Source organism: Myotis myotis, unplaced genomic scaffold (assembly GCF_014108235.1).
Source record: "Myotis myotis isolate mMyoMyo1 unplaced genomic scaffold, mMyoMyo1.p scaffold_m19_p_1, whole genome shotgun sequence".
Lineage (NCBI taxonomy): Eukaryota > Metazoa > Chordata > Mammalia > Chiroptera > Vespertilionidae > Myotis > Myotis myotis.
Genome location: NW_023416313.1, coordinates 195,830,797 through 195,857,715, shown reverse-complemented (window position 1 = coordinate 195,857,715; position 26,919 = coordinate 195,830,797). Strand labels below are relative to the sequence as shown.

Here is a 26,919-nt window from a genome sequence, read left to right as displayed (position 1 = left end):
TTTAATGTTTAAAATATTTAATTTGCCTTTTTATAAAATTTTTTACAAACATACCAAAGACACTTTGTCATAAAGCAAAAATGAACTTAGAAATTAACAAAAAGAATATTTCTTCACTAGTCCACTAGAACACTGGCTAAATGTCCTGATATGTTACTCTAGTCACACAGAAGCCAGGGAGGTAAATAAATGACAAAGCAAACTTAATTACAGAAACGGAATATACCAGATTATTTAGGGAATGTTGTTGTCGAGGACAGTGTTTTCGTGACCAAGTCCAGTGAATCCCGAATCCTTACGTTATTTTTTTCTATCAGGAAAGACTGTCTCCTGGGCGATTTCATGTTTTCTTCTGGTTCAAGGGGGAGAAGAGTATGGGGGTTGAACAGACATCGAGGCTGCCCCAAGATGCCAACTCTGTGAAAAGAATTATTGGTATAGCTGAAGCAGTAAGGCCAAAGACTAAGGTGTATGGCTCTCTGTGTGTGTGTGTGTGTGTGTGTGTGTGTGTGTATGTGTGTGTACACAGAGCTTTTTTTTTTCTTTTTTTTTCATTCCGTTTCCCTGAACCAGTGTGGTCTTAAATATGGGTCAAAAACTCAGCCCCAGCCGAAACCGGTTTGGCTCAGTGGATAGAGCGTCGGCCTGCGGACTGAGGGGTCCCAGGTTCAATTCCGGTCAAGGGCATGTACCTGGGTTGCGGGCACATCCCCAGTGGGAGATGTGCAGGAGGCAGCTAATCGATGTTTCTCTCTCATCGATGTTTCTGACTATCTCTCTCCCTTCCTCTCTGTAAAAAAATCAATAAAAATATATTAAAAAGAAAAAAAACAAAAAACAAAACTCAGCCCCAAACCAGATTTTGTACCGGTCCTTCCCACATTTCCCAAAGATGAGTCTTCTAATGGAAAAACCTCAGCCTTATAAAGTCTGCTACTCATGTGTCAAAACTAGAACTAGCTAATGTTCTAGCAACCTTTTCTAGTCTAGATGGGTGTTCCAAGAGCTACTTGGAGAGGAAACAGGGGGAAAGGAGCAGGGGTGGGCAGGAAGATGGTGCTTTCATCTGTGCTCAGCTTTCTGGCAGAGGCATGGTGTCTGAGGCCCTGTCCCCCCTGGCCCAACCTAGGAAATGATACACGGGCCCTCTCTTCTCTTTCCGTGGGCCCTTACATTGGCATGGACACAGACTCCAGGTTTTCCATGTGCTTTTTCATCTGGGCTGGGGATCTCGCACCGACTTGATTCTTTCTCTCAAAGACATTCTGAGCTTTTTCTCTGAGAGATGGCAGCAGAGTAGACATGACTGGAGAGCGCATGTGAATGGCTGTTTTAATTGCTGGGCGTTTTGCCATCATTCTCCTATGAGGATAAAGGTGACATTTAGTTCATATCATCCTATTTTCTAGAAATATTCTTGAGCTTAGGAATGTCAGAAGGCCATACCTGAACTCTACAAATGTCATGCGTTTCTTTTCCCCTCCTGATTCTTCATCCTCACGCTTCCTTCGTGGAATATTGAACATATTGGTACGAAAGAGCCTCCCTATTTCTTCCTCAATCTCTTGGAAATGTTGACGTCGGAAAACAATCCAAGCTACATATGCACAGAAAGTAAAAAAGGACTACAACGGAAAACAGGCAAGAATCACAACCCACAGCTATGATACGAAAAACTCCCACCTGTCTATATAAAACTGCTAAGTAGATGTAAAACTAGACGATCCAATTTTTCAACATTCCTAAAAAGCTGTGGGAAATTACACATGTACTTTGTAGAAGGAAAATCAGACCAAAAATATATAGTTTGTTAGCATCCTTTTGAAAAAGGGCATTCACTATAAATAAGCGCCTGGAAAATGGCTATTAGTTACTGCTCTACTTCATATTTCACATCCAAGAGACAAGCCCCCGAACATAAATGACTCACCTCAAAGAATTTCCAGTCTTTTTGTGTATTTGATATTTTCTCCCTGGAATATAACAGATCACAACTCTAGGTTGAGAGGAAAGTTCAAATATTCAGTGATCTACGCAAACCCTTATCTTCAAAAGGTCCCTTTGCAGGATCAATACCTGTGGCCCCAAGACTATTTAGGCACATAAATGCTAGCAAGATGCATCGGTAATGAGTCCCAATGTGTTTTTCTCCAACTTCTTAGGTTACGTAGATAAAAATCCCTGGAGTGTTCTATCAAAGGTTAATTACTATAAATTCAGGATAAATAAGCCAAGAAATGTATTCTTCCAAATGCTATGGGTGATGTGAGTGTTGGGGAGGTGGGGGGAGTGGAAAGATGATGAAGCAGCAACATGAGGTGTTAGTAGGAACAGAAATAAAGCAACTAGAGGGTAAGTCTAAAAGGAAAAAGGAAAAAATTATAAACAATGGTCATGGTGATGGGGTGCAAAAAGAAGTGGAAATATGTCATTATGCCATGCAATCGATAGCCTGGGGACGTAGTGTGCTCTTCCTCCTGAATGAGGCACTGGTGACTAATGGGCAGGGAGAACGTACAGTGTGGAGGGATGGACAAAGGGACGACCGACATCCCAGGATGGAGCAGGATGGCATGAGATTTCATCACACTACTCAGAACAGAGTGCGACCTAACTTATGAATTGTTTATTTCTTGAATTTTCCATTTAATATTTTCAGACCGCAGTTGACCATGGGTAATGAAAACCTCAGAAAGTAAAACTGCAGGTAAACTAATGTATAAACAAACAAACAAACAAAAAAACAAAGAAAATGAGCCTGACCTGAAAATATATCAATAAAAACAACAATAAACCCAAGTCCTATTTGAGGAAACCCTCACAGCTGGTGGCAGAAGAAGATTTGACTTTGGGTGGTGGGCGGTGCAATATACAGATCTTGTAACATAGAAAACCACACCTGAAACCTATATGTTCATGTCACCCCAATAAATTTACATAAATAAATAAATAAGCATAGCTAAAGCAAAAAAAATAATTTAAAACATTTTAATATATTTTTATTGATTTCAGAGAGACGAAGGGAGAGGGAGCGATAGAAACCTCAATGATGAGAGAAAATCCTCCATTGGCTGCCTCCTGCACACTCCCTACTGGGCATCGAGGCTGAAATCCTGGCATGTGTTCTGACTGGGAATAGAACTTCGACCTCCTAGTTCATGGGTGGATACTGAGCGACACCCGCCAGGCAAGACGCTTTTACATTTTAATTACTGTAGTGTATGAACTGTCATCCTTAGGTAAAAATTGCCTTCCCACAAACAGGATCACCTCACTAGCTTGTACCCACAACTGCTGTTGCATCAAAACAAAACAGGGGACACACCCAATACACTCATCAAACACTGGCCCATCACTCCGTCTCCCTCGCAAGGCAGCCAAGTGGCCTTTGTGTGGCAGCAGGAAGCCTTCCTGGTTGAGAGCAAGATTCCATTAATCTGATATACGCTGAGAGAAAAGACTTTTTGTTGTTGTTGTTAATCCTCACCTGAGGATATTTTTTCCATTGATTTCTTTTAGAGAAGGGAAAGGGGAAGAAAAGGAGAGGAAGGGGAGCAAGAGAGAAACACTAACGTGAGAGAGACACATTGATTGACAAACCTGCAACCAAGGTACATGCCCTTGGCTGGGACTCAAACCCAAGACCCTTTGGTCCACAGGTTGATGCTCTAACTGGAGCAAACCAGTCAGGACTGAGAGAAAAGATATTTAAACCCAAGCAGTTGAGCAGTAGGGAGAAACCAAGATGGCGTCATAGGTAAACACTGGAGTTTGCTGCCTCGAACAACCACTTCAAAAATACAACTAAAAGACGGAACGGACATCATCCAGAACCACAGGAAGGCTGGCTGAGTGGAAATTCTACAACTAGAAGGAAAGAGAAAAGCATACCGAGACTCAGAGGAGGCACAGTGCGGAAGTAAAATACTAAGGTACAGAGGCACACACGGAGCGGGCCGGCGGCTGAGGGCACGGTTGTCGTTTTCAATCAGGAGGGAGTCTCAGGCTCTGAGCTCCAGTTCCGGGTGAGTCTCTGGGGACCCAGACTCGTATGGGAGAAGCGAGACTGTCTGGCATCAGTCGGAACTCGAGGGCAGCTTTCTCTCGGAGGGGCTTGCAGCGATTGCCGAGACACTGAGAAGCAGCAGGGCCTCTGAGAGCAGCCATAACTGCTAGCCCCGCCCTGTTGATCCCATGGGACCCGCCCCGCCCAAGCCCTGCAGGGAGTCTTTTGCTGGATAGCCTCAGGCAGAGGCTAAATTAGCACCTCCCTAGAGATCTAGGAGCCAGTGTACCCAGAGGTCAGAGTGGGACCATCCAGTTTGCAGCTCCGTGGAACCATAAAGGACACACTCAGGGGGCAGACTCAGTGAGCACCAAAGCCCCATTGAAGCAAGTCTTGCCCCGGAGGGGTGTCTCCAGCACAGACGTTCTCCCGCTGCAGACACAGCTGATTCTCACAGACAATTGGCCTAGAGGTCAATTCCTCCCAGTGATACCTACAACAATCAAGGCTTAACTACAACAAGACTGTGCACAAAGACCACAAGGGGGTGCACCAAGAGTGTCCTCCTCAGGTAATTGGGGAGGCTGAACCACTGGGCCCTAGAGGACACTTAGCACAGAAAACCACTTTATCAACACAGGGAAGCATAAAAAAATGCGGAGACAAAGAAACAGGACACAAATGACAGAAATGGAGGAAAGCAAACTACTGGATATAGAGTTCAAAACCACACTTTTAAGGTTTTTAAAGAACTTTCTAGAAACTGCCGATAAACTTAATGAGACCTACAAGAAATCTAATGAGACCCTCGAGGTTGTGATAAAAGACCAACTAGAGCCGAAACCGGTTTGGCTCAGTGGATAGAGCGTCGGCCTGCGGACTGGAGGGTCCCAGGTTCGATTCCGGTCAAGGGCATGTACCTAGGTTGTGGGCATATCCCCAGTAGGAGATGTGCAGGAGGCAGCTGATTGATGTTTCTCTCTCATCGATGTTTCTAACTCTCTATCTCTCTCCCTTCCTCTCTGTAAAAAATCAATAAAATATATATTAAAAAAAAAAGACCAACTAGAAATTAAGCATATACTGACTGAAATAAAGAATATTATACAGACTCCCAACAGCAGACTAGAGGATCGCAAGAATCAAGTCAACGATTTGATTTGAAATACGAAGCAGCAAAAAACACCCAACCGGAAAAGCAAAATGAAAAAAGAATCCAAAAATATGAAGATAGTGTAAGGAGCCTCTGGGACAGCTTCAAGCTTACCACCATCCAAATTATAGGGGTGCCAGAAGAAGAGAGAGAGCAAGATATTGAAAACCTATTTGAAGAAATAATGACAGAAAACTTCTCCTACCTGGTGAAAGAAATAGATTTACAAGTCCAGAAAGCACTGAGAACCCCAAACAAAAGGAATCCAAAGAGGACCACACCAAGACACATCATAATTAAAATGACAAGAGCAAAAGACAAAGAGAGAATCCTAAAAGCAGCAAGAGAAAAGAAGTCAGTTACCTACAAGGGCGTACCATACGACTGTCAGCTGATTTCTCAACAGAAACTTTGCAGGCCAGAAGGGAGTGGCAAGAAATATTCAAAGTGAAGAATGCCAAGAACCTACAACCAAGATTACTTTATCCAGCAAAGCTATCATTCAGAATTGAAGGTCAGATAAAGAGCTTCACTGATAAGAAAAAGCTAAAGGTGTTCAATACCACCAAACCAGTATTATATGAAATGCTGAAAGGTATCCTTTAAGAAGAGGAAGAAGAAGAAAAAGGTAAAGATACAAATTATGAATAACAAATACACATCTATCAACAAGTGAATCTGAAAATCAAGTGAATAAATAATCTGATGAACAGAATGAACTGGTGATTATAATAGAATCAGGGGCATAGAAAGGGAGTGGACTGACTATTCTTGGGGGGGAAAGGGGTGAGGGGGATGCGTGAAGAGACTGGACAAAAATCGTGCACCTATGGATGAGGACAGTGGGTGGGGAGTGAGGGAGGAGGGTCGGGTGGGAGCTGGGTAGAGGGGAGTTATGGGGGGGGAAAAGAGGAACAAATGTAATAATCTGAACAATAAAGATTTAATAATCAAAAAATAAAAAATTAAAAAAAAAAAACCCAAGCAGTAGATGGTTGTTAAAATATCAGCAAAGATTCTGGGATTCTTCCCATACTTTCTTGGCTTTCTCAAAAGAAATATCACATGTTTTGGGGACAGAGCCTCAGATGAGTTCAATTATTCTGTACAACAAAAAAAGGAACCTTTCTCCAGGGCACCAAAAGTCAAATTTAAGAATCTCGAGCATGAGGATATACAAACAAATGAAGATGGAATGAAGTCCTAGGTGTGCACTTACTTCCCGCAGGACATGTGATGCTTATCGGGCATTCCCAAGCCCAGGACAAGGACACAGTACTTCTGCGCCAAGTATTTCTGTGCTGCTTCTAACTTACTTAAAACCAGCTCCATCTCTTTTTTCTCCACAAGGCCCCTGAAAAGAAAAACGATAATTTGGATTAATTTTGGAAAATGCCTATATTAATTATTGAAAGCCAGAAGTATAAACTATTTTGAAGGAAATAAAAGTGAGTCCACATATCCTTTCATCTGTTTTATTCAAGCTGTGGCAGAGGTCCTCAAAGTCCTTTGATATTTATCATTGTCACCATCATCTCAAGTTTATGGTGAATTTTCACTTTTTTAAAATATATTTTTATTTATTTCAGAGAGGAGAGAGAGAGAGAGGGAGAGAGAAAGAGAGAGAAACATCAATAATGAGAGAGAATCATTGATCAGCTGCCTTCTACACACCCCACACTGGGGATCGAGCCTGCAACGCAGGCATGTGCCCTGATAGGGAATCAAACCATGACCTCCTAGTTCATAGGTCGATTTTCAACCATTGAACCATGTCAGCTAGTTTCACTTTTTTTATAGATTCTTTATACTTTATGCCGCATAACCTTAATTTTATATACAGGCAGTCCTAATTTATTACCTATCTTGGTTTCTGAGGCAGCTAGCAGCCCACTTCCCTGCTGTTTTGCTAAAACTCCCACCTGAGCTTCCCCTGGGTTCCTGATGTTACTACTAAGGGCTGGGGCTCAATGTGTGCCTATTCGCACCTCTGTGTTTGCTAAGCAGGCATCCATGGACTACTACTCTCGACACTCTGGCATTAATTACAATAACCTTTCTTCCCCTTGAAAACATACCCCAGTTTGAACTGAACTGCAAATGAACTTTAAGACAGCCTGTTCTTAGGCTACACCAGCGGTTCTCAACCTGTGGTTCGCGACCCCTTTGGCGGTCGAACGACCCTTTCACAGGGGTTGCCTAAGACCATCCTGCATATCAGATATTTACATTACAATTCATAACAGTAGCAACATTACAGTTATGAAGTAGCAATGAAAATAATTTTATGGTTGGGTCACAACATGAGGAACTGTATTTAAAGGGTCACAAGGTTGAGAACCACTGGGTTATAGCATGTCTGAAGCCTAATTTTAGAAGTTTTTGCAATGGATGGACCTTCAGAACATTATGCTAAATAAATAAGTCAGTCAGAAACAGCTAAGAACCATATGATTTCATTTATACCTGGGATATAAAATTGAAACTCATGAACATAAACAGCGGTATGGTGGCTGCCCGAGGGGTGGGGGTGGGGGGAAATGGGGGGCCTAAAATAAGGTGACAGGAGAAGACTTGACTTTGGGTAGTGGACACACAGTGCAATATACAGATCTTGTAACACAGAAACCCACACCTGAAACCTATATGTTCATGTTGTCTACTGTCACCCCAATCAACTTTAAAATAAAATAAAATAAAATAAAATGTTTTTGCAGTATAGAAGGGAACAATATTGCCCACAATACATTCCAATGACTGCTATGGAAAAGGTGTCACTAACTTTTTTCTTTAAAAAAAAAGTTTTTAATTGATTTCAGAGAGGAAGGAAGAGGGAAAGAGAGAAACATCAATGATAAGAGAGAATCATCTATCAGCTGCCTCCTGCATGGCCCCTATTAGAGATTGAGCCTGAAACCGGGCATGTGCCCTGACCGGGAATCGAACCAGTGACCTCTTGGTTCATGGGTGGATGCTCAACCATTGAGCAATACCAGCCGGGCAGCATTTTTCTTGCCTTTTAATTTTCCGAAAGATTTAAACCAAAGAAATGCACTCTAAACAACAGGGAAAAATTATTGCCTCTTCTGACGTTAGCCACTAGACTAACTACATGAGGATATGCTGTGGGGGGTTGAGAATAATGATAGTTCAAAGCACAAATCATTATCATATGTGATGAGAAGGCTTGTGAGTGGCTGAAAAAAATGAGTTTCTGGAATAGACAATTGGGCTCCAACTTTAAATGCCCAAATTTTGCATAACCCAATACATATCCCTGCAAGCACCCCGATGGCCATCACTGGCCTGCCTCCCTGTGTCCTTTATTCTTTTGTTGTTGTAAACAAAACAAAGCAAAGTTGAGAAAAACCTTGAGACTTTTAGGCCAATGGTTCTCAAGTTTTAATATATGTAGAATCGCCTGAGGTTACTTACTAAAAGTGCAGATTCCCAATGCCACCCCCTCTCAAAGACTCTGGTTCAGTAGGTCGGGGTAGGGTAGAACCTGGCATTTAAAACAAGCCCAGGTATAATTCTCTGGAAAAAAAATTGATAATAATTTCAAGTGCCATACAATTGATCATAAACTTTGATCCAATAATCTCTTCCAGAATTTTTTTTAATCTTCCAAAATTAGGAAAAAATCTAATGCATAAAGATATTCAATACAATCATTATTTACCTTTTATCTATCAGAAAAACTAGAAGTTCCAAAAATATATATAGCCAGGTACTTAATATAGCATTTAACTTAATGTATGACTCCTGTGGGATTTAAGCCAAGCACCAAAGTCTATACCCCTAACCACTATACTATACTGTCTCTTAATAGGTAAATCAGTAAGTCAATAACATACATTGAATTGATGGAATGTTATGCCACCATTAAAAATTGTAATTATGGCCCAGCCGGAGTGGCTCAGTGGTTGAGCATCGACCCATGAACCAGGGGGTCACTGGTTTGCTTCCCAGTCAGGGCACATGCCCAGGTTTCAGGCACAATCTCCAGTATGGGGCATGGAGGAGGCAGCCAATCGATGATTCTCTCTCTTCATTGATGTTTATATATCTCTCTCTCCTTCTCCCTTTCTTGCTGAAATCAATAATAATGTATTTTTAAAATTATAATTATAAAGACTGTAATAACAAAAAAGACTTGTGACATGATGTTTAAAATTGCATACATTAAAATAATTGCATACATAAGTGTGCCTTTGTTCAGAAACTGTATGTCTGACAGAGGAGTAGAGGTACAGTAACCATTGAACCAAAGAGGTATCTTAAGACTAAAAAATGAAGCAGGCAAGTCCATCCACTATAATATAATTTACTATAAGCTAAGTTACTTACAAGGGGCAAAATTGGGGCAGACAGGCAATCCAGTGGTCTAGGTCTGCATAGCAAACCTCTGCCACCAGACGGCTATTACAGCTGAACTCCTAATGACTGACAAGACAAAGAATGTAGTATAAGCCAGGAACCATATCTCCTGGTGGATACTTGCTTAGAATTGATGCCAACACCTAGTTTGATATTTATCTGGGTTGCTATGCCATTCTGGCCATTTACTGACAGGAATCTTTATAATTACACTAGAGGCCCGGTGCACAAAAATTTGTGCACTTGGGGGGGGGGGTCCCTCAGCCCGGCCTATGCCCTCTTGCAGTCTGGGACCCCTCGGAGGATGTCCACCTGCTGGCTTAGGCCCGCTCCCTGGGGGATCGGCACAAGCTGGCAGTCAGACATCCCTCTGGCAGCCCGGCAGCCCTTGGGGGATGTCCACTTACCAGCAGGGAGCAGACCTAAGCTGCAGTCGGACATCCTTAGTGCTGCTGAGGAGGTGAGAGAGGCTCCCACCACCACCGCTGTACTGGCAGCCATCAGCCTGGCTTGTGGCTGAGCAGAGCTCCCGCTGTGGGAGCGCACTGACTACCAGAGGACATCTCCTGCATTGAGCATCTAACCCCCTGGTGGTCAGTGTGTGTCATAGTGACCAGTCATTCCCAGTCGTTCCTCTGTTAGAGTCAGTTTGCATATTACCCTTTTATTATATAGGATAGAGGCCTGGTGCATGGGTGGGGGTCCCGCTGGGGTGCCTGGCCAGCCTGGGTGAGGGGCTGATGGCTGTTTGCAGGCTGGCCACACCCCCTTTAGGGTGGAGTGGTCCCCACTGGGGTTCCTGGCCAGTCTGGGTGAGGCGCTGAGGGCTGTTTTCAGGCTGGCCAAGACCCCCGGGCAACGGAAGCTCCCAGCCTCTCCTTTTTTTCTTTTTCTTTTTTTCTTCTGGGATTTATTTACCTTCTATAATTGAAACTTTGTAGCCTTGACAGGAGCTCAGAGCTGGCCAGGGCGGGTGGGAGGGAAGCTTGGCTTCCTCCATCATTGGGGCAACCAAGCCTCCTGCTTGCTCCAGCTCTGTGGCTGCCATCTTGGTTGGGTTAATTTGCATATAGTCACTCTGATTGGCTGGTGGCGTGGCTTAAGGCATAGTGAAGGTACAGTCAATTTGCATGTTTGTCTTTTATTAGTGTAGATTGTGTAAGTTCACAGGACACAGCTAATCATTAACTGAGGCTTTGGTGCTGGTGGAGATTAGTTAGGTCAGAGTTCTCAGCATGGAAACTTAAAGAGAAACAAATGCAGGGATACAGAGATGGAGTCGGTTTTGTTCACATCAACATCTATAGACTGTAGTTCCTGATTACAAATGGCTGAACTGTGGGAGAGTGAGCAGAGGTGATTGGTAGCAGGTGGTGGGCACTACGCGCAGTGGTTTGGGCACAGACCTTGGAGTCAGACAGACCTGGGTTCTAATGTCAGGGCCAGCAACTGCAGGGCATGCCATCTCCAGCCCACTGTTTGGACTCTCTGAGCCTTAGTTTCTTCTTCTGTAAAATGGGGATAAGGCTTCTTCTGCTGGAAATAGGGGTTTAATCATCTAAAACCAACAAATGTATCTTTGTTATCCTCCCACCTCCCGTTCTGCTCTTCTCTCACAGTTTGTAGGCCTTCCTCCCAAGTGCCAAGCACTGGGTTAGGTTAATATGCATTATTACTCTGTGAAGCAGGTACTATTATTATCACTATGTTATACCTCACTAGTTTGATTAAAATCAATTTTTTTCCTTAAAGTTATTTATGTCCACATATCTCAATGCAATCTATATTTATTTCTATTATAATAAGTAAACCAACAGACTACTAGAAGCCTGAAAATGAAGTTACCATAATTTTGTTTAGAACCACACCATAGAATCAATGATTTTAAGTCTTATTTATTTATTAAAGCTGGGGACAGTAAAACAGAGGAAAATCTTAAGCTAGAAGAGGCAAGATCATAGCAACAGGAGGAGCCTAGCAGAGCTGCCCTGTCCCTTAGGAAACATGAGGAAGGTCGAGCCGAGGCGAGGCTGCCTTGGACTTTTGGAAGGAAAGTCACGGAGGCGAAAGAAGTGAGCCAGCTGGGCTGTATGGACTCGGGAAACAAGTTATAGAGGCAAAAGAAGGGCCCTTGGAGACAGGTTCAGGGGGTCAGTCCCGGTGAGTTGTCACTGCCTGCTGCTCCCCTGCTTACAAGTCTCCTGAGAACCCTTGGGCTTAGGAGAAAGAAAGCAAAAATACACGCCTGAGAAAAGAAGGTTGGGGGAGGGCACGGGCGTGCTCAAAAGAGAATGCACTTGTTTTTTTCTTTATCATCTGTAACTGATTCCTTCTAAGAAAGCCTACCTTATACCACTGTGTTCTAATAAGTTTTAAAATAACTATGAAACCTTTCTTCTGTTATCTCCTTCCATAAATTAAGAAATGAAACAAATATCTCTGCTAGATTAACAATATTCCTCAGAATTAGGAGAGAAAACACCTTACAACATATAAGCTAACACGCCACCAAAGTCCAATGAGTTTCTTTTTGGGACTAATAAGACTCCTCAACCATTCTGAGTTCACAGTCGGCTTGAGCCCCTTTGCTTGCTCCCACAGCAGCACTTTATGCTCTCTGGATGCCCTGCTCTGAAATGCAGACCTGAAATAACATGGATGTTGCATATTATGATGGCTTAAATGGAGCAGCAGTGTGTGAATTATTTATTTGGTTCTTTACAAAACTGCTGTCCAGATATATTTATCTATCCATAAAATCAGACTGCTTGGTTGTGTACAAGGATTTTGCATTTTGAAAACATTCTGCAGCAGGAGGTTAATGACTCTACCAGCATTCCTAACAGCTAAATCACTGGGTTGGTTCCACATGTACTGGCAAAGGGCAGGCTGGGCACTTGGAAAGTTCCATGGCTTTTGAAAGGTCACCAAGCCTGAGAGGCATTGTTCTGCTCTGGATTTTGAGTTCCAGATTCTTTCCCTGTGTGTTGCTCTGAGTCACCTTTGTCTAAAGCAGTTAAATTCTTCACAAGCAGCCTAAGAAGTTTTGTGGGGTTTCTTTTCCTGTGATATGAAATACTATTTTGGTTGAATCTGTTAAACTTTTTAATGCTTTGTTTTTTACTAGACACTTACAAACCTTTTAGCAAGAACTTTGTAAGCACAAAAAAGCATACAAACAATATCTATGTCTTTACTGTCCAATATGGTATCCATGAAGCTACATGTGGCTAGAGAAAACTTACTGTGGTTAATCTAAATTGAGATATGTTGTAAGTATAAAATAGATACCAAATTTCAAAGACTTACCAAAAAAAAGTAAATTATTTCACCAATAACTACCTAATGTTGACTGTATATATATAATGATACTATTTTTGGGTCATTGGGTTCAAAAAATATATTAAAATTAATTTCACTTGTATGTTTTTACATTTTAAAAATATGGCTATTAGAGCCCTAGCCAGTTTGGCTCAGTGGATAGAGTGTCGGGCCTGGGGACTGAAGGGTCCTGGGTTCAATTCCGGTCAAGGGCACATTCAATTCTGGATTGTGGGCTTGCTCACCAGTGGGGGGCATGCAGGAGGCAGCTGACCAATGATTCTCTCTCATCATTGATGTTTCTATCTCTCCCTCTCTCTTCCTCTCTGAAATCAATAAAAATTTTTATTTATTTAAAAATATAAAAATATGGCTACTAGAAACTTTAATTACATATATGGCTCTAACTATATTCCTATTGGGCAGTGCTGATCTATATTATTTGGATTTTTTTTTTTTTTTACCAGAATACTCATCTGAGTTATTCAGTGAACTTTAAAAACTGGTGAACTCCTCCCATGTAAAAAGTTTTTGTTTACTACAAAGATTTAAAATTTTCCATCATCTCTTCACCACAGACAAAAGTTCATTTTAATACTGGTAAAAACTCTACAGCACATTACAAAATCCCACTTACACCATATAGCTTTTGGGCTTCTTTTCCAGTGAGCTTTTTTCCAAGTAATGAGATAAATAGTACAACAATGCCATGAGGAAATGATCAAGATTCTTATTCCTTTGGGAGAAGAAAATAAAAGATATTAACACTAACATATTTCAAACCTAAGTTTCTCAAAAACATATATGAACACAACATAATAAGTAGAAATACATGTCATCATATCTATCATACAATTAATTTCCCATTTAAAATTCTATTAACTGTAAGAAATCTATTGAAGGTGTAAGAAATCTGATTTTTTCAAACAAGACTTTTTGGTAGGTCAGACATGAAATTATAATTCTGCTAATTGATAACTTAAATTGATGTTTTACTTTTCAATTATTTTTAAATTTTAAAAAGTTTTTATTATACAAATAATATTTTCCCATTATTTAAAAAAGATACACAAATGTAGCAAGTAAAAATTTCTCTCCTCTCCTCTTACCCCTCTGTCACCATCCTATTCAAGTTTGTTATGAATCCTTCCCTAACTTCCTACAACGAGCATGTCAAACTCAAAGGCTAACATGGGCCAAATAAACAAGGTTTAAGTTTATGTGGGCCGCAAAAAAACCAAAAGCTTCAATTTTCATAGAAACGTAGGTTTATTTCTATAGAGACATGCTGAATACAAAGGGCTGAAATAAATGAGTAATCGTTAACATAAAATAATAGAACATTTTAATAAAAATTAATATTTTCCTTGAACAGTAACTTACCAGACACTGAATAATTGCACAAATTAATAAACGTAACGCAAATAAACCTATTTTTCGTGTTCTCCGAAAGCGAAATATTTCTTGTTGCTCACACCAAACAAGTCAGTACAAGACTAATGACGTGGCAATCAGCTGCTAAAATATTCGCTGCTAGTATTAGTGGGGAGAAATGGTGCGCCTGCGCATACAGCGTGTAAGGGAAATGAATGCAACACAATTATAGTAATCAGTCACTAGCGAACATTGTAGTTATTAGTAATTATGTATAACAGGATAGTGTAAAAATTAAGTTACAAAATTTTTATTAAAATGTTTCTTACATACCGTTATATTGGCTGGGCTGCAAAAATATTCAGTGTGGGCTGCATACGGCCTGTGGGCCATGAGTTTGACATGCTTGTTCTAAAGCATAAACAATCACATATGTACCAATACAAATACATATGCATAAATATGCCTTAATATTTTTATAACGGGATAATGCTATATACACAAATTTTTACAACTTGTTTTTGTCACTCGCATCTGTGTAGCAAGGACCTCTTTCCATAATACTATGTATAGATTTTCCTCGCTCTTTTACTTTAAATTTAATCTTTATTGTTGAAAGTATTACATATGCATCCCTTCTCCCCCATTAGCCCCTTCTAGCCCATCCCCATCCTCACTCTTTTAAACAGCTGAATAAAGTATTCTACGTCTCATAATTTATGTAATTAGCTCTCTATTGATAGATATTTAGACATGCCCTGGGTGGGTTGCTCAGTTAGCTGGAATGTCATTCCATACACCAAAATGGTTGTGGGTTCCATTCCCAGTCAGGGCACATAGCTAGGTTGTGGGTTCAATGCCTGGTCAGGGCATGTACAAGAGGCAAGCAATCAATGTTTCTCTCTCACACTGATGTTTCTCTTTCTCTCTCCCTTCCTCTCTCTCTAGAAATCAATGAGAAAGCATATCCTTTGGGGAGGATTAAAAATATATATATTACAGACATTACTGCAGTGATTTTCCAAGTAACCATATCTCTGGGTAACTAGATAGGTAAAATTGCTAGGGCATACTATATATGCATATTAAAGTTTCACAAGTCTTGCTCTCCAAAAAGATTGCACTGATGTACAATCCTTTCTCATTTTCTTTTATACTAGAAGTCACTGTTTTCTTTCTAAATAGTCTTACAAGACTTTTACTGCCGCCTTTCCAACCCCAAATGGGCATGTTTTCCTTAACTGTATCTTGAGAGCAGGATGAAGGTGAGCATTGCAAACTTTTCACAGGATATTAATAACTACCTGTCTTGGGTTGGGTCCTCCCGGAAACCAACCCTGAGACAGAAAGATCTGAGAGTAAGTAGTTTACTTGGGCAGAGATCTCAGGAAACATCAGCATATTCATCTACCGATATGCTCTCCGCATCCCTTGCCCTGGGACTTTATTGTGGGCTCCTGTGACTTCTGGCGTCCTCTCTTCGGCCTGGTTCCTGAGAGGATGGCATGCATAGAGCTAGCCCCATGGCCTTTCTCCAAAAATCAGATTTGTCATCATTTATCAGATATAATTACTTTACAATAAAGGATAAAAGATCTAAAATGTCTCACAAGCATTACATACCTCATAAATGCTGAAAAAGAACAGAGCCGTTGCATCTCACTCTCTTGTAACAAAAGCAAAGCAACAACTAAAAAAAAAAAGAAAGAAAGAAAAAAGATGGACAATTGAAAGAAGAACAAAGCTGCCTTAGAGGTTCACACCAGATAAGACATAAGGATGAGGAAGCAGTTACTCACATTTAACATCATTCAGTGTAACGTTGCCCTTCTGACCTCGTTTCTCTAAGGCTTGAGGTGACTTAGCCTCTCTTGAAGCAAGTCTTTTATCTGTCAACCTGTTTTAGAATATAACAGTCTCTAGTAGTGCTTTGAAAGGTTTTAGTTGATTTTAATCTATCCTGAGGTACATGAGGCTTTTACTATAAAGTAACAAGAGCTTAAGTCTCATGCTTGGGTTTTGTTTAAGGTAAGATCATTTTCAGATTTTAAAAAAGCTGAAAATTGCCCAGCCGATGTGGCTCAATGGTTGAGTGTCAACCCATGAACCAGGAGGTCACAGTTCGATTCCTGGTCAGGCACATGCCAGGTTGCAGGCTCCATTGCCAGTAGGGGGCATGCAGGAGGCAGCCAATCAATGATTCTCATTATTGCTGTTTCTATCTCTCCCTCCCTTCCTCTCTCTGAAATCAATAAAAATATTTTTTTAAATAAAATAAAAAGCTAAAAATTTGCCAATAGGCAAATTATCACAGGGATACATTTATAGGAATTTGTAACTCCCACCATAACTATGAAATAGTGCATGCTCTTTACTTGCTGGGTATTTGCGTTTCAGTGTAGAAGGGGAATCATATTTCCTTCAGGTTTGTAAAGGCCTAACCCATTCTGCTGAGAGGTGCTATCATGGTTGGGAAATGAAGATACCTGTCTGAAGCATCAATTTCAGCAAAGTGAACTGCTTTGCCTCTCCTTCCTTTTTCCTTGGGTTCTAAACTTGCAGGTGTAAAACTGTAATAGAAATGAGAAAATTAGGAACTTACCCTTTTCCCAGGGAAAAAAATAATCGTATCATGACCATAGCTTATGTAATCTTAGGACTAGGATATGTTATGAGTGGGCCTAAAGGGAATTTGAGGCACAGCAGTACTCAACTTATGCATTTACATATGGGACAATCATCTAGAAAAATATTAAAATTTCAATCTTTATATTCAGCCTCCCCGTATCTGCAGCTTCAAAATACTGTAATGCGCAAAACATTTTCATATGAAAATGTAGTAACTTCACAAGAAACGAAGCTCATGATAAGTCTGGAAGAATGTTTTAATTTATTGAGTACCCTTTTCTTAGTCTCATCCCTACAATTCAAAGTTTCTTGCCTTACTAGTTTGCTTGAGATAATTTGAGGCTAGAGAGCCCTAAAATAAGAAATTTTAAAAGAGTACATTTGGGACTATCATGTAGATCAAGCCTATGAACTAAGTCAAACAAACTTAGAATTATAAAATCAAAACTTTGGAGTTAGAGGACATCGAAAGGTCATCTAGTACATGGCTGGCACTGATGGAGCGGTCAGAGAAGCTGACCCAAGTCTTATGGTTTGAAATGTGTGGCAGGAAGTGCCTGCCCTTAGCCAATAGTCAGCATTTACTGCTAAATCTCTAGTCATTCTCTGATCTCTGGACATGCCTTCCCCACTTCTCACTTGTCCCGAGTGGCTTGTCACCTGACCGAAGTCATTCTCTAGCTCCCGGATGAAATAGATTTCTTTGTGAGGGCCCTGTCTAGCTCTAAAGGCAGCCTCTGCTCTCAGTGCCGTTGGAATCACTAAAAAAATCACTAGTAAGAATTCGTTTTCGTCCTTTGAACTGTACCTCTGATTGACTCCTAAACCACAGTCTGAGGTAGTTCTGTACCCTCCTACGGCCTCGGCACACAGCCTCCCCCTCAGCCTGACAACCCATTTAGAATCTGGTCCTTTCACAACTGCATTTTGTTCGTGTGTTTTCCTAATATTACACAATAATCATGTTTTTCCCTTTGCCCTGAAATAAATGAGAAAAAAATCATATTTTCCCTGTAGAACCCGCCCCTAAAATGCAGAGGGCTCTTGGCTTCCACAGGAGCTAGAGCTCGTCAGTGATGAGTTAGCAGCCTTCTCTTAGGCCACAATGACAAACAAGAGCAGCTCGAGGCTTCTGGAGGTGTAGTCTCCTCTGCTGAATGTCCTCAGAGGAGTCAGTGACTTTGGCAAAGACTCGTACAGGCTGCTGGTTCTCTCCCAGCTGGGAGTAGGGGCACTTGAGACAAGAGGGATAGGAGTGCTGACACTGTGTCAGAGAGAAGCATGCCTCACGGGCCAGCCTAGATGTGGCCTGTGAATGAAGGTATTCCCTCTTTAACAAATAAGAAATGGGCATGCATGCTGACGAATTATGCAACGCCATCATCTATTCCTCACGAGGCATAATTATTTCATTTTATAGGTGAGAGACTGATATTAGCAGGACTAAGTAACTTGACAAATGATACTACTCACCTAGTAAGCAGGAGAGCTAGGAACTGAACCCAGGTCTCCCTGCAAACCACTCTTTACTGTCTCTTCCTTGACTGCCTGTTAAGAAATAAAGACCGCCCTAACCGGTTTGGCTCAGTGGATAGAGCACTGGCCTGCCGACTGAAGGGTCCCAGGTTCGATTCCGGTCAAGGGCATGTACCTTGGTTGCGGGCACATCCCCAGTGGGAGGTGTGCAGGAGGCAGCTGATCAATGTTTCTGTCTCATTGATGTTTCTGGCTCTCTATCCCTCTACCTTCCTCTCCATAAAAAATCAATAAAACATATTTAAAAAAAAAAAAAGAAAGAAAGAAAGAAAGACCACTCTTTCCCTGCCTGTTACTGTGTGTCCATTTCTTGCATGGAGGCTATGGGTATCCTGTTGTATACCCATATACAAAGGAAAGAGGCCAGGAAATGCAAAGTGGGGAAGAGGTTGGGGATTCTCTTCTGATTTGAACTTGAGAATACCTAGAAGTCTGCAAACTCTTGTGGGCCAGCAGGTATAAAAGGTGGCCTGCCCATGTGGAAGGAAGCTAACACCAGATAGAATGTGAATGCCCCTTAGATCAAGCTGTTACTTTGCAAAGCAAATTATCTGGATTCACGAAACTCCAAATTTTCCTCCTCGCTTCTGGCTGCTCTTTTTTAAGTCTCCGAAAGCCTCCTTTCCCAGTTATGTCCCCTGAATGAGGGCCTATCTCAGGGTTCCATTTGGTTACTCCCTTCAATTCCTCTGAGTAATTTCATCTACTCAATACCAATAACTCACAAATTTATATTTACAGTTCAGATCTTTCTGCAGACATATAACCTGATACATCTGCCTATTGCACACCTTTGCTTGGGCATCCTACAGACACCTCAAGCTCAGTATGTCCAAACTGAACTCATTCCCCTTTAACTTGTATTCACTATTGCTATTTCCCCCATCTCAGCAAAGTGCCACCACCTGCCCAGGTGTCCAAGGCAGAAAATGTGTCATCCTTAATTCTTCTATCACTCTTAAGCCCTCACAGTCCACTAATCATGCAATTCTTCAATATCTTTTCAATTTCTTTACTTCCCTCTCTTCCCTTTGCTACCATCTTAATTTTAGCCAGCATCATCTATCAACTAAGTTTCTGCAATTGCTTTTTTTTTTTAATCCTCACCTGAGGATTTTTTAAAAATTGACTTTTAGAGAGAATGAAAGGGAGAGAGACATCTATATGAGAGAGACACATGGATTGGTTGCCTCCCACATGAGCCCTAACTGTAGAGCTGAGGATCCTGAAACCCAAGTACGTGCCCTTGACCAGGAATGGAACCCGAGACCCTTTGGTGCTCAAACCGGTGCTCTGACCACTGAGCACACCAGTCAGGGCAATTGCTTCCTTTTCTAATTTTTTTTTTTTAATTTTTAAAATGTTTCTACTGATTTTATTGAGGAAGGGAGAGGGAGAGAAAAACAGATGTGAAACATCAATTGGTTGCCTCCTGTACAAGCCCTGACTGGAGATGAAACCCGAAACCTGGACATGTGCCCTGACCGGGAATGGAACTAGCAACCTTTCAGTGTATGGGATGATGTTCAACCAGCTGAGCCATGCTTGCTGGGCTGCAATTGCTTCTTAGTTGATCTCCCTGCCTCCAGTCTTGTCTCTCTCCAAACTATTTTCCATGCTGCAGGCAGAGTCATTTTCCTAAGATGTGGTTCTAATCACAGGTTACTTCCCTGCTTAAAACCCTTTGATGGCTCCCCTGAATCCTCTGAATAAATTTCAACTTCTTCAGCCTGGTATGCAAGACCTTTCCTGATCTTGCCTTGGTCTCCTTATCTCTTAACACTTGGAAATCTCTACCCAGCCTGCTGAACTACCTGCAGTCTCAAACATGCCCCATGCCCTCTCAAGAATGGGCTTTTGCACGTGTTCCTTCTGCCTAGAATGCACTCTCCTCCTCCCCAACCCAATCTCCCTTTGCCTTGTCAACTCCTGCCCCTTCTCAGACCTTGGCTTGGCTAGCCCTCCCCCCCACCCCCAAAGCCTTCCCTGTGTTCTTGGCTTCAGGAAATGGTCCCAGGCCCCACTTGGGTACTGGGTCAGGGTACTTGGGTGAACGTGGCTTTCCTCTGCCCTAGCCCAGACACAGTGGCAGCGGTAGCAGTCACTGGTGAAGGAGCCCCAAGGGGAGCAGCAACCTCAGGGAAGGGTCAGGGTCAGCAGCGGTGCCAACAAAAGATCCTCCTCCTAAGGGCAGCCTGGAAGAGTTTGGTTTATTTTCAGTAAGGAGAGCAGCACAGATATCCCTCCTGCACTTTCAAATTCCCAGGCTTTTTTGTATTACCTCCTTCCAACCAGTGGAAAAACTGCTTCTGTCTTTTCCAAGGTAACCTGTGATCTTGATCCTATTCCTACCTTCCTTCTTTTCTCCTCCATTTCTCCTTTCTCCCCCCCCCCCAAAAAAAAAAACAACAACAAACAAATGTCCTACCTTGAATACAAAACCAACAAAAATCCCCTACCCTTAGTACTGGACCCCCTAAAGGGCTTACCATCTCTTTCTTTCCTTTTTCACTAGTAAACATACTGATAAGAGTACTCAATTTTTGCCTTGGCTAGTGTGGCTCATTGATTAGATGTCGTCCTGCCTCCTGCACTGAGAGACAGAGAGGTTGCTGGTCCCATTCCAGTCAGGGCAGACGAGGTTGTGGACTTGATTCCCAGTTGAGGGCATGCGGGAGCCCTGGAAGGCAGCCTATTGATGTTATACCTCCCATCCATGTTTCTCTCCTCTCCCTTCCTCTCTAAAAATCAATCAACTATTCTTTTAAAAATAAAAGAGTACTCTATTTTTGCTAGTTTCTCATCTTTATCCCAGATTCTCCTATTTAATTTCTCTCCATATCTAGTTCCCACCCTATTGCCCTCCTGAAAATGCTGCTCACCTAGATCCCTAGCAATCCCTAACTTGTTAAATCCAAAGAAAGTCCTCTTTTTAGTATTTGCCCCACCCCGAGTTCCCTTTAGCATCTAACATTGCTGACCAGCTCTCCACTCCAATCCCTTAGAAAATTTCCTTTTGCCTTTGAAAGCCTGTGTGACTCAGGGTTTTTCCTTTGATTCATTCATCTAATCATTTTTCCTCTTTGGCTAACTCTAGAGCAGTGGTTCTCAACCTTCTGGCCCTTTAAATACAGTTCCTCATGTTGTGACCCAACCATAAAATTATTTTCGTTGCTACTTCATAACTGTAATGTTGCTACTGTTATGAATCGTAATGTAAATACCTGATATGCAGGATGGTCTTAGGTGACCCCTGTGAAAGGGTCGTTCAACTGCCAAGGGGGTCGTGACCCACAGGTTGAGAACCGCTGCTCTAGAGGGAGTCTTTGACTCTCCATTCTCCTGCAAGTCATCCCCCTATCCCCTTTCTTGGTTTGCTGCATAACTGTCTGGTCTCCCTAGTTCTAATCTCACCCCTCCATGCTACCTGGGAGAGGGCTAGAGCATAGATGCAGTGCCGTCCCGTCCCGTATGCTCAGTAGAGACTTGTGGAGCAATACCAAACAGAACCAGGTCTGGGAGCAGTGACCTTCTGCCTCTGCAGCACCCGCCCTTGCCACTGCCCCTCTCAGCCTCCTCTGCCTCTGCCCTGTCTCATCACCATGCACTGGGGTGGCCTCTCCCTGCAGCATTGTCTCTGGAAAAAAGAGTCCTCTCATGAGTCCTCTCTAACTTCAAACCTACATTTTAACTTGTGACGGGATATGCATAGACTTTGAAAGAGAATCAGTGTCTATATTACCATCAAATCCAAGCACTAGCCCTGACCTAGAACACAGTGTGCTGCTGTCCTCTTCCCTCGTATTGTCCCTCGCAGCTGGACTCCCAAGGTGATCCTGACACTCTGAGGTCTGCCACCCAGAGTCGCTTTAACACAAAGCAGCCCCACTACAAAGAGCTGCCCTCCCATCCATCCTTCATGGTGTTCCTTTCCCCTCTCTCCTAACTGGCCCCAATTTGTATATTCCACCGAGTACATAGATTGGGGTGTTTTTTTTAACTTTTTAAATTGAGGTATAAATTACATGTAGTAAAGTACATAACTCTTAAGTGGACAGATTGATGAATTTTTTACTATGTATATATACCCATGTAACCATCACCCAGATCACTATATCGTCCATTTCCAGCCCCTCAGAAGATTCTCTTGTACCTTCTCTCAGGTCCTTGCTAGTTGATAACTCCCCAAAGCTGACGATTATTCTGACCTCTATCATTACAGTTATTTTATTTTTTTATTAATTTCAGAGAGGAAAGGAAAGAGAGCGATAGAAACATCAATGATGAGAGAAAATCATTGTTTAGCTGCCTCTGGCACACCCCCAACTGGGGATCCAGCCCAAAACCCTGGCATGTGCCCTGACTGGGAATCAAACCGTGACCTCCTGGTTCATAGAGCAACGCTCAACCATTGAGCCACGCCAGCTGGGCCATTACAGGTTTTTTTTGGTCTACTTTAAACTCATATATAAGTACAAGCATATTTACATTTTTGTGTCTAGCCTTTTTTGTTCAACATTGTGCATGTAATCCCCCTTTCAAAGCAACCATCTCATGTATATTCTTCAAAATTAGTGGAAATCAATCAAGCTATTTTCAAATAATAATTTGGTAATAAATAAAAAGGAACTTTCATTTATGAATATGAATATTTTATGAATAAGGAAGTCGATGTAAAATTGATATCTGTAATTTATCAGTAGGCTTGTATGGAAAATAAGATAAATTAGTTTTTAAAAATAATACTAATTCTGCCCTAGCCAGTTTGGCTCAGTGGATAGAGTGTCAGCCTGTGGACTGAAGGATCCTGGGTTTGACTCTAGTCAAGGGCATGCAACTCGACTGCAGGTTCCATCTCTGGTGCCAGTCAGGGCGCATGTGGAAGACAACAAATCAATGTGTCTCTCTCACATCAATGCTTCTCTCTCTCCCTCTCTCTCACTCTCTCTCTCTCACCCCCCTCCCTCACTCCCTCCCTTCCACTCTCCCTAAAATTCAATGGAAAAATATCCTCAGGTGAGGATTAATTTTAAAAAATGTTAAAAACTAATTCTTATATGAGAGTTAGTTTTAAAATACTACAAATTTATTTCATTTATAAAGAAGGTAAGTAAGTAAAAAGTATGGCCCACATTTTCATCATAGAAGAGAGGATTGAGATGGCCTTTTAATATATATGAAGTTTGCCCAGCCAGGGTGGCTCAGAGGTTGAGTATCAACCTATGAACCAGGAGGTCCCTGGTTTCTAGTCAGGGCACATGCCCTAGTTGTGAGCTGATTCCCAGTAGGGGGTGTGCAGGAGGCAGCCAATCAATGCTTCTCTCTCATCATTGATGTTTCCTCCCTCTCCCTTCTTCTCTGAAATCAATAAAAAATATACATTAAAATAAATATATATATAAAGTTTGAAACAAAATGTTGGCACTTAAATATTTATATGTACATGCACTTGTGCTTTAAAAATGTATTTTGTCTGTTTAATCCCAAAGCTATCTTGCTGTTTTTCTCATTGTCTATCTCACACTCACTGAGTATGATGTTTCAGGAGCTACCCAACAAAATTTTCTGAGCTATTTGAAAACAAAAACTGAAATCACTGCTTTGGAAATGACTGATTACTCAAATCCTGAAATAAATACTCAATGAAATATAAACTTTTGGTTATGATTCTAATGTACTGTTTAGCCTTTAAATTATTTAACATTAAATAGAATGTAACTATAAATTACATCTGCTTAGCCAACTCCTTTCCTGGCCTCCAGCCACATTTGTCCAACAGTTTAAAACACGTATCCATGTGAACATGTCATAGCACCCTCAAACACATCACAATTTTACCTTTCAGTCTGTGTGTGGGTATTGGGCAATCCCAGCCCCCAATTACTCAAACCAGATATCTGGGGGTCAGTCTAAACACCTAATTCTCCCTCTCCCTGCACACCCAGGTACCACATTCTATCAATTCTATCCAAATACATTTGAAATATCTCTTAGTCCTGCACCTTCTCTTTATTGCTACCAACATGGACTTAGTCCTGACTCTGTTTCTACCTGTGTAACTATTTGTAATCCTCCTACACCTAACCTTCTAATTGATCCCCTGCCTCTTGTCTTCCTGTGCTTGAATCTAGTTGATTTATTGAAAAATAAATATTTGGTGAATGTCTATTTTGTGAAGTTCTGTAAATGGCTCCAGGGTCAGGAAGATGAGTTCCTATCACTGAACGGGTTTACATTGGTGGGGTTTCAGCAGGTATTTATTTTACTCTCTATGCCCTTTTGTATTGTTTGAATTTTTTTTTTTACTCCCAGCACATGTAATTTTTATAAAGGCTATAATAAAATTTTATTAAAATTTACCTTCTGAATTCAAGACTTTTGGTTTCATCTCTCCAGTACCACATGCCTAATCGTAATCCCATCTGTTGTAAAATGAAATGATTGCAGCAAAAATAATTAAAAGTTCAGTTTACAATCCACATGTCCCAATCAGCATTTCACAGTAATTCCCATTAGCTGCTCTACGGAGAATCTTACAGTGGGGTGTGTGTGTGTGTGTGTGTGTGTGTGTGTGTGTGTGTGTGTTTTACTTGAAGTCTGGACTTTCTCCCTCCTGCGTGGTTCAATGTGGTTTCAGTAGGAAGGATGGGGAGTTACTATCTGCACTATCTCAAGGCCCCTCATGCCAATTAACCGATTAACGGGGATTCGGACCACGATGCACTGATGCCCGCGCCAACCGCGAACGCGTGGAGGAGTCAGACACACGCCGGGAGGAGCGCCTCCGGCCCGACCGCCCCCCGGAGGCCGGCACAGCCCGGGGACCCCTCTCCTCCCAGACCCGCCCCGCAGGGCTGCAGCCCCATTCTGGAGGCGTGAGGTGGGGCTTTCACAACACCCCACATCTGCGCGGGAGCAAGACTCCCCGCTGGCCGTCGGCCGGAACTCTTAGTTTTGTTTTCGTGGGCGCCGTGCGCAGCTGCGGAGGCCGCCGCCCGGGCCGAGGGGCGGGCCGCTGGGGGAGGGCGCCGGGGAGGAGGGCGCGGCCGCCGCGGGCCGGGAGGGGCGACCGGCCGCACTTACTTCGTGCCGCAGGGCTCCCGGCGCGTCCAAACGCTTCTTCTTGGGCAAATCCTCCCGCATCTGAGACATGGCCGCGTTCTGTCCGCCGCAGGCGTCGCCCGGGCAACCGGCGGGAAGGCGGGCGCGGGGCCGGACCCTGCTTCCGCCGCGGGCGGGGGCGGCCGCCGGGGTCCCGGGCGCCTGGGCACCGCGCTGCCGGGGCCCCTAACGTCAGCCTTTCCGGTGGAGGCTTTACCGGCGCGCCCACAGCAAAGCTGCGATGCCGGGATGGGGGGGGGGGGGGATTGTGAATCCATAAAGAATTGGCTCCTCCACTTTACTGCATTATGTTTAATTGGAATAACTAGACTCACTTCCACTTCTCTTTGTTCCAAACTCCAAGTTCAAACCCGGGGGGGCGGGGGGGGGCGGGGAGACGAGGCGGATTGGGGCGGCGGGAGGGCGGGGGTGCGGGAGAAGGGGAGGGAGCTTGGAAGTAGAGTGTTCACACTTGGTTCTGCTGCCTAACCAGATGCGAAGCCCAGGGCGGGACAAACGATGACGCTTCTGCAGACACCCCAGCAGGGGCTAAGGGCTGTAAGGAGCGGTGTGTAAAGAAAGCACCGCCATTAGTAAGTACTCAAATTCCGCGTTGCTCAAAGCAGCTGGCTTTGCGTCAATGGGTAGTCAACTGATACGTTTACATCTACACTTGGCACTTTTCAAATCATGTTTTTCATTTCTTCTTGCAACTGAGTGGATATGCAGACTGGAGTTCTTTCCTCCCAACACTGATGCGAGCAATGCTAAAGACACAACGTGACTGGGAATGCCTCGTATATTTTGTTTTATCCCCACAGCTTGCTTGGATGGGATGCTCCGTTAATAGTCGGTGACTGTATGCGCCATAAATTTTTAAAATACGGCACTAGACATTCCCACTACTTTCACTCCTCACTACTTGGTAAGATAACCACTGGTTACAGTAACATAAAATCGTAGTCACTTAGATTTATGTTCCATTCACTTGCGTCCACTGCTGATAGCTGTCCTGGTTGGCTCGGGATATAGAAAAACCCACCTCGCTAGACACGGGCAGAGTAGCTTTGAGGCTGTGGCCTCAAGGCTGGCTTACTGCAGGATGACTCATTTGAAAAGGAGTAGACTATCCCAGTGACCAAGAGTTTCTCACCAAGCTGCCATACAACTCTGGGGGAGGGGAGGAGGAGAGGAAGAAAAACCTGGAATCTATTCACAACCGTTTTCGGGAAGACAGCCCAAACTTCTGTCAACCTCCAGTTTGTCCCAATAAGGGAAGAAAAACAAAGATATTGGACACTTAACCATAGTTTAACTTCATGCTAATATACAAAACTAAGGTAAAAATAAGAGAACCCAAAACAATGACCTACATGAAAGATACAAGTTATTTCACATGTGCTGAGGGACATAGTATTTA

At 42.6% G+C, this 26,919-nt stretch overlaps 1 protein-coding gene across 2 annotated transcripts; it reads right to left on the bottom strand.

Annotated features, from left to right (window-relative positions):
- PPP1R36 (protein phosphatase 1 regulatory subunit 36) lies at positions 1–25,801 on the bottom strand. 2 transcript variants are annotated; one of them, XM_036309788.1, is made up of 11 exons: positions 25,482–25,673; positions 24,759–24,820; positions 16,721–16,804; positions 16,034–16,131; positions 15,858–15,924; positions 13,498–13,596; positions 6,379–6,513; positions 1,931–1,973; positions 1,447–1,625; positions 1,174–1,362; positions 1–417 (listed from the first exon to the last, which is right to left on the bottom strand). In XM_036309788.1, the coding sequence occupies exons 1-11, from the start codon at positions 25,548–25,550 to the stop codon at positions 231–233; spliced, it is 1,212 nt and encodes a 403-aa protein (XP_036165681.1). In that variant the 5' UTR covers positions 25,551–25,673; the 3' UTR covers positions 1–230. The 2 variants fall into 2 exon arrangements, with proteins under 2 accessions (XP_036165681.1, XP_036165677.1); XM_036309784.1 differs by lacking the exon at positions 24,759–24,820 and having other exon boundaries at positions 25,482–25,801.
- Between the last annotated feature and the right edge of the window lie 1,118 nt (positions 25,802–26,919).

Coding starts and splice junctions, on each gene's coding strand:
- PPP1R36 (XM_036309784.1), bottom strand. CDS start 25,777: ATGGATTCACAATCCCCCCCCCCCCCCATCCCGGCATCGCAGCTTTGC. Junction 1,626..1,930: donor AAGACTGGAAATTCTTTGAG/GTGAGTCATTTA, acceptor TTTCCGTTGTAG/TCCTTTTTTACTTTCTGTGC. Junction 418..1,173: donor GAGTCTGTGTCCATGCCAAT/GTAAGGGCCCAC, acceptor TTCTTTTCACAG/AGTTGGCATCTTGGGGCAGC.